Source organism: Anas acuta, chromosome 1 (assembly GCF_963932015.1).
Source record: "Anas acuta chromosome 1, bAnaAcu1.1, whole genome shotgun sequence".
NCBI classification, from domain to species: domain Eukaryota; kingdom Metazoa; phylum Chordata; class Aves; order Anseriformes; family Anatidae; genus Anas; species Anas acuta.
The window spans coordinates 116220081-116234219 of record NC_088979.1 but is presented as its reverse complement, the minus strand read 5'-3'; the positions used below and the strand labels follow the sequence as shown (position 1 = coordinate 116234219).

The 14139-nt window shown below is 39.1% G+C and overlaps 1 protein-coding gene across 50 annotated transcripts in view; it reads right to left on the bottom strand.

The window, feature by feature from the left end:
- Positions 1-494: 494 nt before the first annotated feature.
- ABI3BP (ABI family member 3 binding protein) overlaps positions 495-14139 on the bottom strand; it is a 148251-nt gene continuing 134606 nt past the window's right edge. For all 50 annotated transcript variants that reach the window (XM_068695482.1, XM_068695319.1, XM_068695399.1 and 47 more), the window contains 5 exons: positions 10190-10269; positions 8594-8623; positions 7404-7565; positions 3480-3593; positions 495-1896 (listed from right to left, as the gene is read on the bottom strand). In XM_068695482.1, the coding sequence (XP_068551583.1) occupies positions 1781-1896; positions 3480-3593; positions 7404-7565; positions 8594-8623; positions 10190-10269 (502 nt within the window). In that variant the 3' untranslated portion in view covers positions 495-1780. The remainder of the gene's footprint in view (positions 1897-3479; positions 3594-7403; positions 7566-8593; positions 8624-10189; positions 10270-14139) is intronic.

Sequence of the window (14139 nt, the reverse complement as noted above, 5' to 3'; positions counted from 1 at the left end):
CCAAAAGGAACAATTTAGCATAAGTTCTTTGCCACCCTGAAAAACCTGGGAGCACAGTGCTAGTGACTCAATGTTATGCCAAGAAAAGGCAGATCAAGAGCTGTAAAAAATTCAACAAACAGCAATGGGCAAAACATTCTCTTAGAACTATTTTCCATCTTATGGATTCTAGGAATACATAAAACTCAAGAGTAGGGAACAAAAAAATGAACTGGAACACACTGCTTGAACTCCCATAAAGACAAGTTAGGAAATAAAGTGAGCAAAACACATTCCTACCTTCAGCATTCTTAAATACTGTTGCTTTCAGATCAGGCATGGATTTATCCAGTGAACTGCAACACGTAACTACTGCTGGTGCTTGTCAGACCTACCACTTCAGGTGCTCATCAAACTATTTAACAAGGTCCTGTTCCAGAATGAACTGCTTCCTGTAATAATAACAATTGCCACAGAAACTAATACTTGTTTTCATGTAAAACAATGAGAAACACTTGATTAAAAAATATTTTATTCGGCGTACAGTGTACCTGCAATGTACTTTATAAGGCATTTTCTATAAATGACTATTTCTACTTTATATATATCTGGGTGTTCCTGTTCATATTTTTTTTCAATACATTAATAATGTAATGAATAACACTTCTTAAAAAAAACTACATCTCTTTATTTAGGTCATAAATGTTCAAGCAGTACAATAGCTTTGGGAGAGGTTTTAACTGCTGTAAAGCACTTTTAACAGTTTAGTTAACACTATTTCCCATTTGTCCCCAACAATGTTTTAAAGCATTTTTTTAAATAAAACAAACCTGATTATGCTGTTATGACTAGCTTATTTTTTTTCCATTTCACTTATCTTTCCAAACCCTCCTTGCATTGTACATACACTTGGTTTTTGAACCATGAAGTTTCTCTGAAAACTTACATTTTCATGAAAAGCCACGGCAATGGAGCCCAGTTTAATTATTATTATTATTTTTATTATTATTCAGTGTATGTATGTACCTGTCTGCTTTAATTAGAGTAAAGCAAACCACTGCCAAGTTATTGGGTAACAGTTCTAACTCCTTAGTCATAGGCTGATCATACTGTTTTGCTGGAGGTGAAGCTTGCATTTGAAAACAAATATGGAAAAAAATATGGAAAAAAAATACTAACCTGATTGTTTAAAGCTGCTCATACTATAAACCTGCTTCAGTGTCTAGGCACGAATATAAACTGTTTGTACATGTAAGGAGAAAGCGCTTCAAGTTTACTGGTTGCAGGATATTAAACGTTGTAGGGTCTTTTCTATAATTTACGAAGGGGGAGACATTACAGATTTATCTGGACAGATAGCTTATGGCACTTACATTATAATAGGACCAGTGAATATTTAAAAACTAACACACACTGCATTCCACGACCAACTTTACCGTTACTGTGCCTTAAACATTTATTACAACATTGTGATAAATAATATACACACTGTATCTTTTAAAATACCATATAAACCATACCTCAAGAATAGGGAGCCAGCTTCCCTACACATTATCCTACACCATGTCCCTAACCTGTTTGTTTTTTTTTTTAAATCTAAAATTTGTAAAACTGGATAACTACAGTAAGCAGCCTACACTATTACACAATTAATGCAGTATTGGCATTAGACTTGCATAAACCTTACATGTCAGCAAACTTGTTTAAGTGACAGGCATACCATACATTTCCATCTTTGAGCTGGGTTGGGCAGTTGGAGGGATGGCTAGTGCTGGGTCTTTTCTCCAGGTTCACATCACGTTTACCATTTCCCGGGTATTGATGTTCCGCACTCGTACCAGCGAACATAGTTAATGTGAGTCTCCCCACCTATTTTTCCAAATTTGACAGGTTCCTGACGAACTGCCCTGAAAAATCCTAAAACAGAGAACAGAGTTTTGTTTGCACGCAACCATAAAAGAGTACGTTCATATTGAAATAGTCAAGGCTGCTTCACACAATCTCCCCTATACCCCAGGTGAAAGATCAAACCTCTGCTTTAAACCTATTTTGTATGACAACATACATACTTCCCATTCTAACAATAAATGTGAAGTTAAAAAAATAAGCAAGCAATTAGCGCTGTACCCAGCCTGACCATCAGAATGCATGCAAGTGGCTAACACATGCAAATGTGCACACAGATGCGGGCACATGCTAATATACACCCAAAATAATCGTTTCTGCAAAAAATACACCACAACAGCCATGATTCCCCCCTGCTTTTCAGGTTGAGCATACAGGTAGTTAATCCTGGTTTGAATCAGCTTGCCACAACCAGGGAAGACGTGAGCAGCAACGGACAGTGTCTGTTCTTTCCTCTGTTTGGTTCATTTACGAGAAATACAAGCTACAGGTTTGTTTTGGGTGTGTGCTTTTGTTTGTTTTTTTTTGTTTTTTTGTTTTAGTTTTGCTTTTTAAATTAAAAATGATTGTATCTCATGCATCCAGTCAATTAAATCCAGTAGCTTAAAACAAATTGACTTTATGTGTTTTGTAAACTTATGGCGTAGAGAGCTTTCTTCTATTTATAAAATCATTTTTAAAATCATAAAAAAATACTTTTCAGATCATTTACCTGTTTTCTGAAAAACTTGTAAAAGATTTAGTTACTTCAGTTTACCACACCTAACACAAATCATTTATATACTTTTGTAAGGTGTTTCATAAATGAAGCACTACATCCATGAAGTTTGAGTCATCACAGTGACACTGTATTGGAAACTATTCTGATGTTTTTCTCATCAAAATATCCCGTTACACATTCAGAATGCACACTTCCACCAGTATGGCCCATGTTCTTGTAAGGGAGTGGAATAAACACACCAGGGATGCTGTAAACAAGCAAGGCGGAGGTTCAGCTGACAGAAGTACAAGTTGCTTACACTCGAGGTGCTTAAGCAACATGTGAAAAAAGAACCAGGCAGGTCACGGCTGCATTTAGGACATCCCCTCCCCTGTCCACTTAGACCAGACTGGAACTCTGTGCACCCAGTCTGAGTTAGAGTATTCAGAATTGCTGCAGCATGAATTATATTTTCCAGTAATAACTTTTTTGTTTCTCATTAGCACTAAACAGAGCTGTTTAGTGCTCAGCTGATGATTTATGGCATTTTACATCAACCTTGCTAGTATGAACATAACAGTTCATGCCTCTTTGCAAACTCGAATTTGTGCTTGGGTTTAAATATGTAATAGCAAATGTGAATATGAATAATCTGTTGGAATGTTTAAACAGGAGAGAGGCTGTTTACTACCAAACAGAACCTGAGCCACAACATTCTTTTAATAAGACATTTGCTCATCTTCAAAATCTTCTTGACTCCCTTCTGCCTGCAGAGCTGGTAGTCCCTTTCCATTGCCCACCCCAGTGGTGGGCCCTCAATTCACTGGCAGGAGAAAGAAACTGACAAACAAAGGAATTGCCAAGGTTTGCTGCAGAGACATTCTTAAGGAATTACCGTCTTTGACTGGTAGATCTTCTTGCTGTCCTGTCCTTCCATCTAAGAACGAGTCCACAAATTGGCAGTGATCTTCTCCATGGCCCCTCTGGTCTCCTATGTTATAAAATTTTCCTGAAAGAAAAGCAGCAGCAAAGTTAAAAATCCAAATCCAGTTTAGTGAGGGATAAAACCACCAGAGGTCTGCACACTTAGCTCTGTGGGGAAGCCAAGGCAAATGCTACAATTCTTTACCTCTCAGGATCTGTAGCTGTAATTTGAGCACTAAGTGCAAGTACAGCACTCATGGCTGTTGACAAAAGCACCCCACTCTGCCAAAACCTATGCCTGGATGCATTTTTCCCCTCCTTAATTTTCACATGTAAGTCCTGTTATTACCCAGAACCTCATCCTGATTGTATCAAAAATGAGGTAAGTTTTGCTAGCAATTTTAATGGGAGGCAGGTTTGGTTCCCTGTCAGAAAGCCCCCGGTATTTTCAAAGATATCTTTACAGACCATCTTGTAATACATCCCAACATGTGCACGTGATATCTTTTAACTAACAAATGTATGACCGAGGTACAACAACTGCTTATCCAGAACATGAAGCGTGCCCGTATGTTTCCTTGCAGGATTGCTTAACAGGACCCTTGACTGCAACTGAGGAGAAAATGCAGCGTGTGCTGACATTATGGCTTGTCCTTCGCCTTTTGATAAGAGGACTCAACATGGAGCAGTTTTGACAGAGAGTGATTTTTCCTGACTGATATGATTTGCAAACAGTACATTAGCAAAATTCAGCTCAAAAGATGGAGAAAAGCATGCCATCTTCTCTTCCCAGGCTCTGGCAGGAAATGTTTTCGGATAAACTCACTGTTTTTTTCTAGCCTCCTTTCACAACACTGCTTAGTACATCCAACCTTGGGTTGTGAGGTTCCAAGGACAGGTGGGAATTATTTAGAAAATGGCTCAGTATTTAGGCATAAGCTAAGCAGAACGTCTAGTTACTCATTAGATGTCAGGTCTCCTGTAGCCCTGAATCTGTGCCAATCTGGCTGTGTGACAGATGGTGAGGTAGCTTATACTACTCCCTAAAGTTCAATTAATAGAACAGCAGCCTATCAATAAACCCACTCTCTCATGTGTTTGTGGTCTGATCAATATTTTGCCAAAAATTCTCACCTCGCTGACGGTCTCTGTCCATGCAGCTCTGGTTTAGCTTTAGAAAATTATTTATTACTGTCTAGCTTTGGCTGCAGGCACATTTTTTTCCATACAAGAACTGGTCAGAGGGAGTTCCTCTTGGTAAATTTGTGAACTGAAATTAAGAACATCATTGAGACTGTCCAAAACTGCATGGTTGTTTTTCTTGTTTTCTTTTTTTTTTTTTCCATGGCTGTTGAAGGTCACACATAGAATTTATTTTTTTAACTCTGCTCAATAAATGCTTTTTTTTTTTTTTTTTTTTTTTTAGGTGGGCTGATTTTCTGGCATGCTTACTGTGACTGCTCTGGAGGACTGTTAAATGAGGTCAGCAGTAGATGCTGGTTTATAGAACGATCCTGGCGTGTGTACTATACATCAGTTTTTCTTCACCAGAGACAGAAGAAAACAGATATTTTTATGGCTAACGCAGGAACAGTAACTTTCAGATATACACACAGCCTCCTGGCCCATAGCATAACCTACATATAATTCAAACAATAGCTGTACAGAACTTAGCAGCAATCTCAGTGACTAGTAAATCCTTATTGTCCAATTCTTTCCACAATAAAGGAACACACTCAACATGTTAACTAGCAAATTACTAGATCAAACTTCTTCTGGGAATAGGAACTCTGGCAAAAAGTAAAATGTTTGTTTTCAGAGTTCCCTTATGGATGGTCTTAAGAAAATTAGATACCATTCTTATTTTATACATTGTGACTTCTGCAGCAATAGAAGTATAAACCCATGCTAAAAGCAAGGGTGCAGAGACACCTTGTAGTTGGCTACCTTATACAACAGCACATCTACACTGCACCCAAATTTCAAGCTTAAATAGTAAAACCTTAGGAGCTATTTTCAGCGTAACGTAGAACTAAGACCTCAGCGTAGCCCTTTGCTACTGGCCCATTGCCGAGCTGGCTCGCAGTAGCAGATAGGCTTCTGCAGGCCTCCACCAGACAAGGTATGACAGTGAAACACTTGAGAACAGAGTTTGGCTTCAGATTGGATATTTTCCCGCTCTAGTCTAGAGGCCTGTGCCATGACAGCCTCACTTAGGAAGAAGGGGGGGAAAAATCACAGAACCACGCTCCTCCTACATAAACATTTCAATTCCTTCCAATATTGCGACAACTGATCAGCGCTGGTTGTAAGAATTCAAGTGCAACAACCAGGTTTAGCAAGTATAATGAATACAGTGTGGCTACCATGATCTTCCCCAGCCAAGTTAAATCACCACCCTTCCAGCAAGAACAAAAACAATCTAACAAAAACAGGAAAATGGGCTCCTGCTATATTAAGCTTTCGCTCTAAGATTGAAGTAGCTTTCATTGTGGTGTTAATTCACTTGATTTAGAGCTGAAGTCTAGTCCTGCTAGATTAGCACTGCTATTTCCTCTACTGGCTAGTTTTGTGATACGCTATGCCTCATTGCCAGCTTTTGTCATTTGATCACAGCTGCTTAAGTACAGCACTAGCTGGATGAATGATACCTCTGTTCAAAACTGTCTTTCTGATTCACATAATTGCCAAGACATTATTTATATATGAGGTACTGTACTTGCTATTAAGGATAGGGCTTTCCTGCCTTGCTCATGGGGGAATGGTGGTGGGTGCAAGGCCAAGCAGCTTACGGTTCTGTTGGCACGGGCTGTCCTGCAGTCCCCCTCTTCTCTTTTCACTCTGTGTTACCACACACAGAGACCACTGAGCCCTGCTCCTGTGAGGTGCTGTGCTCTGAGCTGGGGCAGCTTTGGGTTATGAAAGCTGATTCTTTCAGTCACAGTCTCTCCTAGTTAACTCGACCCAATGGGATGAACGTACTGCCTTACTTTCACTCAAAGACATGTCCCATACACAGCTGTATTACACCCTCTGTGCTCTGGATGCTGCACTAGCACCATGGTAATGGACTTGTCAGTGCACCTCTGATAAAGGACCTCATACTGAAGGAAGCCAGGAACTTTGGAGGGATTATAAGAAGTTAAAATATTTCTAAATATAGCAATTACAATCCATGTGAGATACAAAGTTCTGCTTAACTATCAATTAACTGAAAAACAATACTTTTACAGGCTTCTTCCCCAGCTTAGACACAGCGCACGTCACTTGATTCTAGACTTAAATACATCATTCTCTAACAACCTTAAGACACAGAACAGTAATAAAACATATGAGGAGGGCGAAACGAGATCATGAACAGAAATGGGGAATGCGAAAAGGAAACAAGAATGTCAAAGCAGGTGAGTAAAACCTGTTCACTAGGGTTGTAGTTAGGTATTTATAAACCCCACAGTAATAAAGTAACCAGATGTTTACCAAATGGGATGGGAATGACTGAGCATTAATCCTAGTCTAAATTTAGGTCCTAATCCTCTATTAAGAACTATCCCAGGCTGTGTTTTAAATACAGATTTGGAACCTTTACAATATAAACTATTGACTGGCAGCCATCTGATCTTTATCAGTTTTTTGTATGATCCCCCAGGATACCAGCAGATCAGATGATGACCACACAGAAGTAAGTCTTGAGTCTGAAAATTCAGTAGCAAACATGTCAATGACTACTGAGCACAAACAGACTGATATTTATGACTAATCTGTCTGGTGACTAGATTAAACATACTTGATCACACTTCAGCAGAGCCCACCTTGTTAATAAACTTCTTAGTTCTGGCAGCCATGGTATTTTTGAGGAGTATAAAATGTGGACAACACTGACATGAATCTCTCTTACCTGTAAGTGAATCGCTGAGGTATATCTTGTATCTCAAAGAATTACACAGCTGCACACCCACAAACTTCTTATACCAAGTCCTCTTTACATACTGTTTCCCTTTGCATTCTGAATAGGTGTCAGAATTGAATGGGATTTCAGTCCAGATAGCATCCTTTCCCACTGCAAGAAAGGAAGAGGCTGAAGTATGACGATGCACAGAAAATTATTTACAACAAATACATTCAAATAAATCGAATTAGAAACCTCCATGGAGCAGAATGCACATTGAAGTATAACAATACTTCAGAATCAGTCAGCTGCATTTTGAACATTAAAGGTATTTCAAAGAAGCACTGGAGTGTGTAGATGTGATTGATGCAGCGAACTGCTTCTGCTCTGTGTGTCAGTGGAGCCAGTTTGAAATAGGCTCACTAACTTTTTTAGGGGGACAATGTGCGTGGGCAAAATGTTCATTTACAAAGTTATGTGATACAGTCACTGTTTCTCAGTGGATTCAAGACAGGACAGTCAACTTGCAGCAAACCATATGTGATTAAAAACTTACATAAACATTAAGTGTCATGAATTATGTGGAAATAAATGGTGTCTCATTTTTTTTGTCAAGTGATGTCCTCTACAAATGTGAAAAGCAGACCACTTTGCTTGAATGGATCTCAGCTGTTCTTCAAAAGCTCAGTCTACCTCCTACCAAAGACAGCAAGAGCCTTATAAGTGGCCTAAAACAGAGCTGGATCAAGCCTTCCGAAGCAGTTGTTTTTTTGTTTTTTTTCCTGAAACACAATGGCAGATAAATAGTATCCTTTGAGTTGTGTTCTGTTAACTCACTTAAAAAGTGTGAAATAGCTTATTCATTTTGCAGAGCTTTTTTTTGACTTAACAACAAGACAGAAAATATGAGGCTGTCCTTGGCTCATTTGTGTACGTTGGTTTGAAGCCATCCCAGCTGCCATGGGAGAACCACATCACATTGATTGCATTCTGCTCAGGTAAACAAGTAGCCTGGCATGAATTCCTTACAAGAAATATGGGTGGAAAGAACGGAATCATGTGTAAAGGCTGCTTGATTCCACAGTTCATTTAACTGGTGCAGTACAGAACCCCACCACTAAAATTATGCTACTTCATTGCTGAAAAAAAAAAAAAAAAAATCTGATCAGAGGACATTATAATATACATAATAGTCTTACTTGAAATCGGCTCACTCACTCTTGGGTCCGCTGTGGAAAGAAACAAACATTCAATCAGACACCAAAAAATTAACTTTCCCAAAACTCCAATGGAAAAACATTGGTAAGTAATTTCCTATAGCTGGCAAATTGGTGAAACACAGTGTTTTGGAAGCAAAGTTCACTTTTCTATCAAATTAACCAAAGTAATTTCTTATGTTATGGTGTGAAATTACAGCATCAACGAGCTCTTAAAAATGTTTCTTATGGGACCCTGGATTCAAACTGGGTTCTAGTAAAGACAAGTTTAAACCGGTTACCAGTAAACCTCAATTCTATTGCCTTTCTCCCCACCATTTTTAATTACACTGTCAAAAACTTGGGGGAAAAAAAGGACACTTCTGTAATGCTTGCTACACAAAATTTGGTTATGAAAGCCCAAAAGTGACAAATTGATGTGTGCAATTAAGAAAAAATAAAACTGACTGCTTGATTTGGCCAAGCTAAATAGGAGACAGAATGTAAGCCTTGTCATTAATGAAAATTGCACTTGGCATAAACATTGTTTCAGTTCTAACAATCCAGGTTACAAAGAGTGTATTCACAGTTTTTCAGTATGTGTGGCTTCATCTGAACTCCTCCCTGTCTAATCCCTTGCTCAGCCAAAACTCTCATCCATCCATCAGTGACTGAGCAGTGATCAGGACTATTATATTATTACACCTGGCTCAAAATGCGGATCAACAAAGTCCTTTTAAACAGGCTACACCCATTTGGAGTCGAATATGGTCCTGAAGTGCTATCAAACAATAAACACTTCTACACAAAAGAAGATACCTGGTTTGTACAGCGTCATTAAGTCGAATGTAGTTAGCCAGTTAGCCTCACTATGAACTCAAACACAGAAAGCAAAGGCATTATCTGATTCTCACCTTTGGGTCAGCTAGCACTTAAGATTGGGAACCAACCAATGGTCAAAATAGACTCGTAAATACGTCTTTAACAGTTTCACAGGAGAGTAAGAAGGATGGATGAAGACATACCAGGACCATCAGCTTTTCCAGCTACTATTTCTCAATCCTCTTTTCAGTCTGAAGACAGCACTATTATAAACAATTTGTTTTTTTGAACAGGTAGAAAAAGTGCTCATAAACACACCAGCCCCCAGAAAAACTTTGTTCCCTATCCAGAACATATTAATGAATTTGGTAGACATAAAAAGTTCAGAAATAAGAATCCTAAATGAATGAGCTTTCTTTAAGGGTAAAGCTAATTTCTTCATAGGGAATGCCAGACTCTCCGTGCTCCTGCTTTTTTTTCCTGCAGTCTGGCCATCTTATACCCTCACACAATAGAGCTGTGATCTCAGGCTGACCTTCCAGCCATTAATGTAACAGGCTGAGTAGTAAAACAAACAAACAAACAAACAACAAAACAAAACAAACAAACAAACAAAAACTATCTGGAGATTGAAAAGATCTCCAAGAGCAAGACCAAACATACAAAACGAAGCAAGAGAGCCTTTCCCATATCCCTGACAAATGGATTAAAGTTGCTCCACAAACTCTCATACAAGAGCCACTGTAAATCAGTCAGCAGACTTTTGGAAGTTCTTACCTGATTCCGTACTGAAAGACACGACATTGCTACTTGGACCTTCACCAAGTGGGTTTTTAGGTTTCACATGGAATTCATAACTGGAGAATAAAAAAATAAAAGAAGAAAATTTTGCAAACCAAGCATTCTTTTGGAGTCCAGAGCAAGCAAACTGCCAACACACACCTTGGTGCTACTCCTCTTGGAGAAGAGCCAAAAGGCCTTGTTTCTTGCTCTGAAAACACCGAGACATTCTTCATCCTACCTGTACAAGGCCTCTCCGAACATGTAATTTACCAACCCTTTTGAAAATTCTTTGCTCACATACTATGTGCGGTGTCAAGAGTTGGACTTGATGATCCTTAAGGGTCCCTTCCAACTCAGGATATTCTATGATTCTATGATTCTATTAATGTCTGAATTAATGCACCACCAATTTAAGTCCATCACCTCTCACACATGCAGTTTCAGTTCTGGCAAAGGGAGCAGTTCAGGTGAGGTTCGAAACAAGCTTGTAAGGAGAGATTGAGTAAAGCACACTGCTATTTATTTGCACATTCTTCAGCCACAAGAACACAAACTTCCAATGCAGCACCTCCTAGGCCCACCAACAGTGACAGAGTGAGCCAGTGGTGAAATGCAAGGCATGTCTTCTGGGACAGAAGCTCAGCCAAGGCAAGGATCCAATTTCTTGAACGTATGTTAACACTGAATATATGAAGCAATTAAAAGACACTGTGCAGTGTCACCTTATCTTTTCACCTTATCATCTCACAACATCAGTCAATGCTGCAGTTATCTCATCATCTCTCTTCCTCACAACTCTGCTCGGAATCATTTAAGTGCTAAGAAAACTGAGTAAGGTTGAAGAAAAAAAAATCCAAGCCAAATTCCTCTGCTCAAGGCTCTCCCACCCCTCACACTTGCTTAATGTTGACAGGCAAGACAAGATTGTTTCTAACTTGGCAGCTCAGCTGAAACTTGGATGTTCGGTTAGATGCTGTAGGTAAACAGGTATTGAAAAACAGCTGCAAACTTACAAATGTTGCACAGAAGACAACAGCCCCATGGGGCAGGAAAGAGAGTTACAAGGGCGGAGGCTGAGTATGGCTACAATCTCACATCAACAGCAGAGCTAGGAACACACACTTATTTCCTGCCTCCCAGCACACGCCATCTCAGCAAAGCTGCTTTTCTGCTCTCCTGACTCCAGGTTGGCAGCACCTGGGAATTGCTCACTGCTCAGCAACAGCTCAGTTTCTCACCTGTACCTGTGCCTACCTGTAGGAGCTGCAACGCCCTCCCTGCCAAAGCACCCTCATCAGTAGCATGTCAACACCCAGTCAACAGCACCCGCTTAATGCTTTCCCAACCAGTCAGAAGCAATAATCTGCCCTACCCGTACCAGCCACAAAGATTTGTCATATGCTCTGGGTGCACACATGGTAAAGCTCTACAATATTTTTTCATCAGCTAGAGATACAGAGGGCACAAGTCAAAAGGACTGTAGTGCTGGAAAATGGACCCTAACTTAGAGACTGAAAACTGAACAAAATGAGAATCCCTGAAGATGGCAATTAAACCCTCAGCTCTCGACTCACGAAGGATCACTTATTAGTGATAACATGGTCATGGCTGTAACACAGCATTTTAATGTACTGCTGAGATTGTTTCCAAACAGCTTTTTTTTTTTGCTTTTTTTTTTTTAAGAAAAAAAATACCTCTCTTTGCACGGTTGGAAATTTGTAAACTCCATTTACAAATCTGTACGAGAGACAGAATATTCAATCCAAACTCTAGATTACTTCTCATTGCTTCTTGGCTCCTGCAAAACCTGACAGCTCACTAATTAACCTCAGTGGATTAACTGTGCAGTACCAAGTAACTGTTTTCCATCCGCAACATGTCTAAGACAAACTTAGAAATTGCTTACAGAAGCAATTGCCTTTATTTCTAGGGTTTTCTTTTATTATTTTTTTAAGGGGAAAAACCCAACATTTTTGGTCAAATATTGTCACCTAGTAGGAAAGGTGGCTGCTCAAAGAACTGCAGCACAGCAATTGGAGATCCCTTCTGAATAATCAATGATGAAGACTCACTAATATATTGGGTGTTCTGAAGTAATAGCTAGAAGATGCATTTTGGACAATGGACAATTTAATGCATACCTTCAAATGTAAGTCTCCAGACAAGTTCTCTCGCTTCCATCACAGCAGGGTCACAGCTAGGTCACTGACTGAACTCTGATCACTGATAGCTCAGTATGGTACGTTCTACTGCTGTTATGGGCACTTATGGTCTAATTTTATAGATGATAGTCATATCTTTATGCCACTTCATATGAAATCAAGAGAGAGATTTTTGCCTAGGATTCCTGATGTAGAGTTGGATTTTTTTATTTTTTAATTCCACAGCACTGGCTACAAGGAAAGGACAAAAACTGAGCAGGTGTCATGCTTTTATGGAACTGGATTGGGCAGTAGGAGGGATTTGGAAAGTAATGATGCAACAAGTGTTGAATTAAAGATCTGTAGATGCCAAATCTGGATTTCACCTGAATATTTAAGGGTTTTGCAAGTTATTTTCCTCTATCATCCAGAAAATCAGGAGCTAGACAAGATGGCGGAGAATTTTGAAAAAAAAAAAAAAAAAAAAAGGTATTTTGCTGATTTTTGTACCAATATATTGTCCTCAGGAGCTGATATGTCCTACTTGGAGTTAGTAACAGTAAGCAACATACTTCACTGGAAACAGTCCTGTTCCAAAAAATTTGAATCCATGAACTTGGACCCATCAATTCTCTACCTCCATAAAAAGACCAAAACAAAACTGAAGTCTAAATATTTTCCAAACAGTGCTTTTCAAACTCTGGTCTAGGGACCACTAAGATCTCCGCAAAAGGTCAAACCACAATGGGAAAGCTATGGCAAAATTTAAGTAAAGAACTAAAATCTTCAGATTTCAGCCCATGTAAACAGAAAAAGAAAACCGCAAAAGGGGAAAGTAATAAAGTTATGTTCAACATTCAGTTTAATGGATAGACTTTAAAAAAAATCACTTAGGAGGGCTTTCTAATCATAATATTAAAGAGCAAGTTTTGAAACTAAAATACATACAAATCACCAGTTTTGTGATAAGTGTTTTCACAGGTACCCAAACATTACAGCCTCCTTTTCCTCTGCCACACTTGCTCCTGGAACTGTAGCAGTGGCTGGAACAGTACAAAAACTAGAAACGACCAGTTTTGAAGATGAGATGAACTTAACTAATTGACTGAAAACTGAAAGGTAGAGAAAGGTGAAGTTAGACTGTGTTCATGGTGTGACAGACTTTATGTATCTGACTAATTTTAAAACCATGGTGTGTCTCTCTTCAAAGAAAACTGTATGAAGTCTTCCATTTTGTGTGTCAGGTGGAAGATCTGAAAAGCCGAAGAAGAAAAGCTTCAGGAAGTGTAGAATAAGGGATAATGGCTTTAAACTAAAGAGGGGAGATACAGAATAGATGTTAGGAAGAATTTCTTTACTATGAGGGCGGTGAGGCTCTTGAACAGGTTGCCCAGAGAAGCTGTGGATGGATGCACAATCCCTGGAATTAGGATTTGGGCAACCAGGTCTGGTGGAACATGTCCCTGCCCATGGCAGGGGGGTTGGAACTGGATGATCTTTAAGGTCCCTTCCAACAAAAACAGTTCTACGATTCAATGAACATAGAAGTAAAATGGTGTAAAAATAAGGGTACTTGCTGCAATTTTACATACTTCCAACACAAGCTACAAGGGAGGGGAAAATTGCCTAGAGGTTCAAGAAAGTATGTAGGGCAAAGTTAATAAGGGGAAATAGGAAAGCTACATAATGATTATCCCATGTCTACATCATAGGTAGACTTGATATTCATGAGAAACTGCAGCCTATATTTCATCTTTATATCTGTGCACTCACGATGCCAAAAGATCTGCTGCCCAATATAAG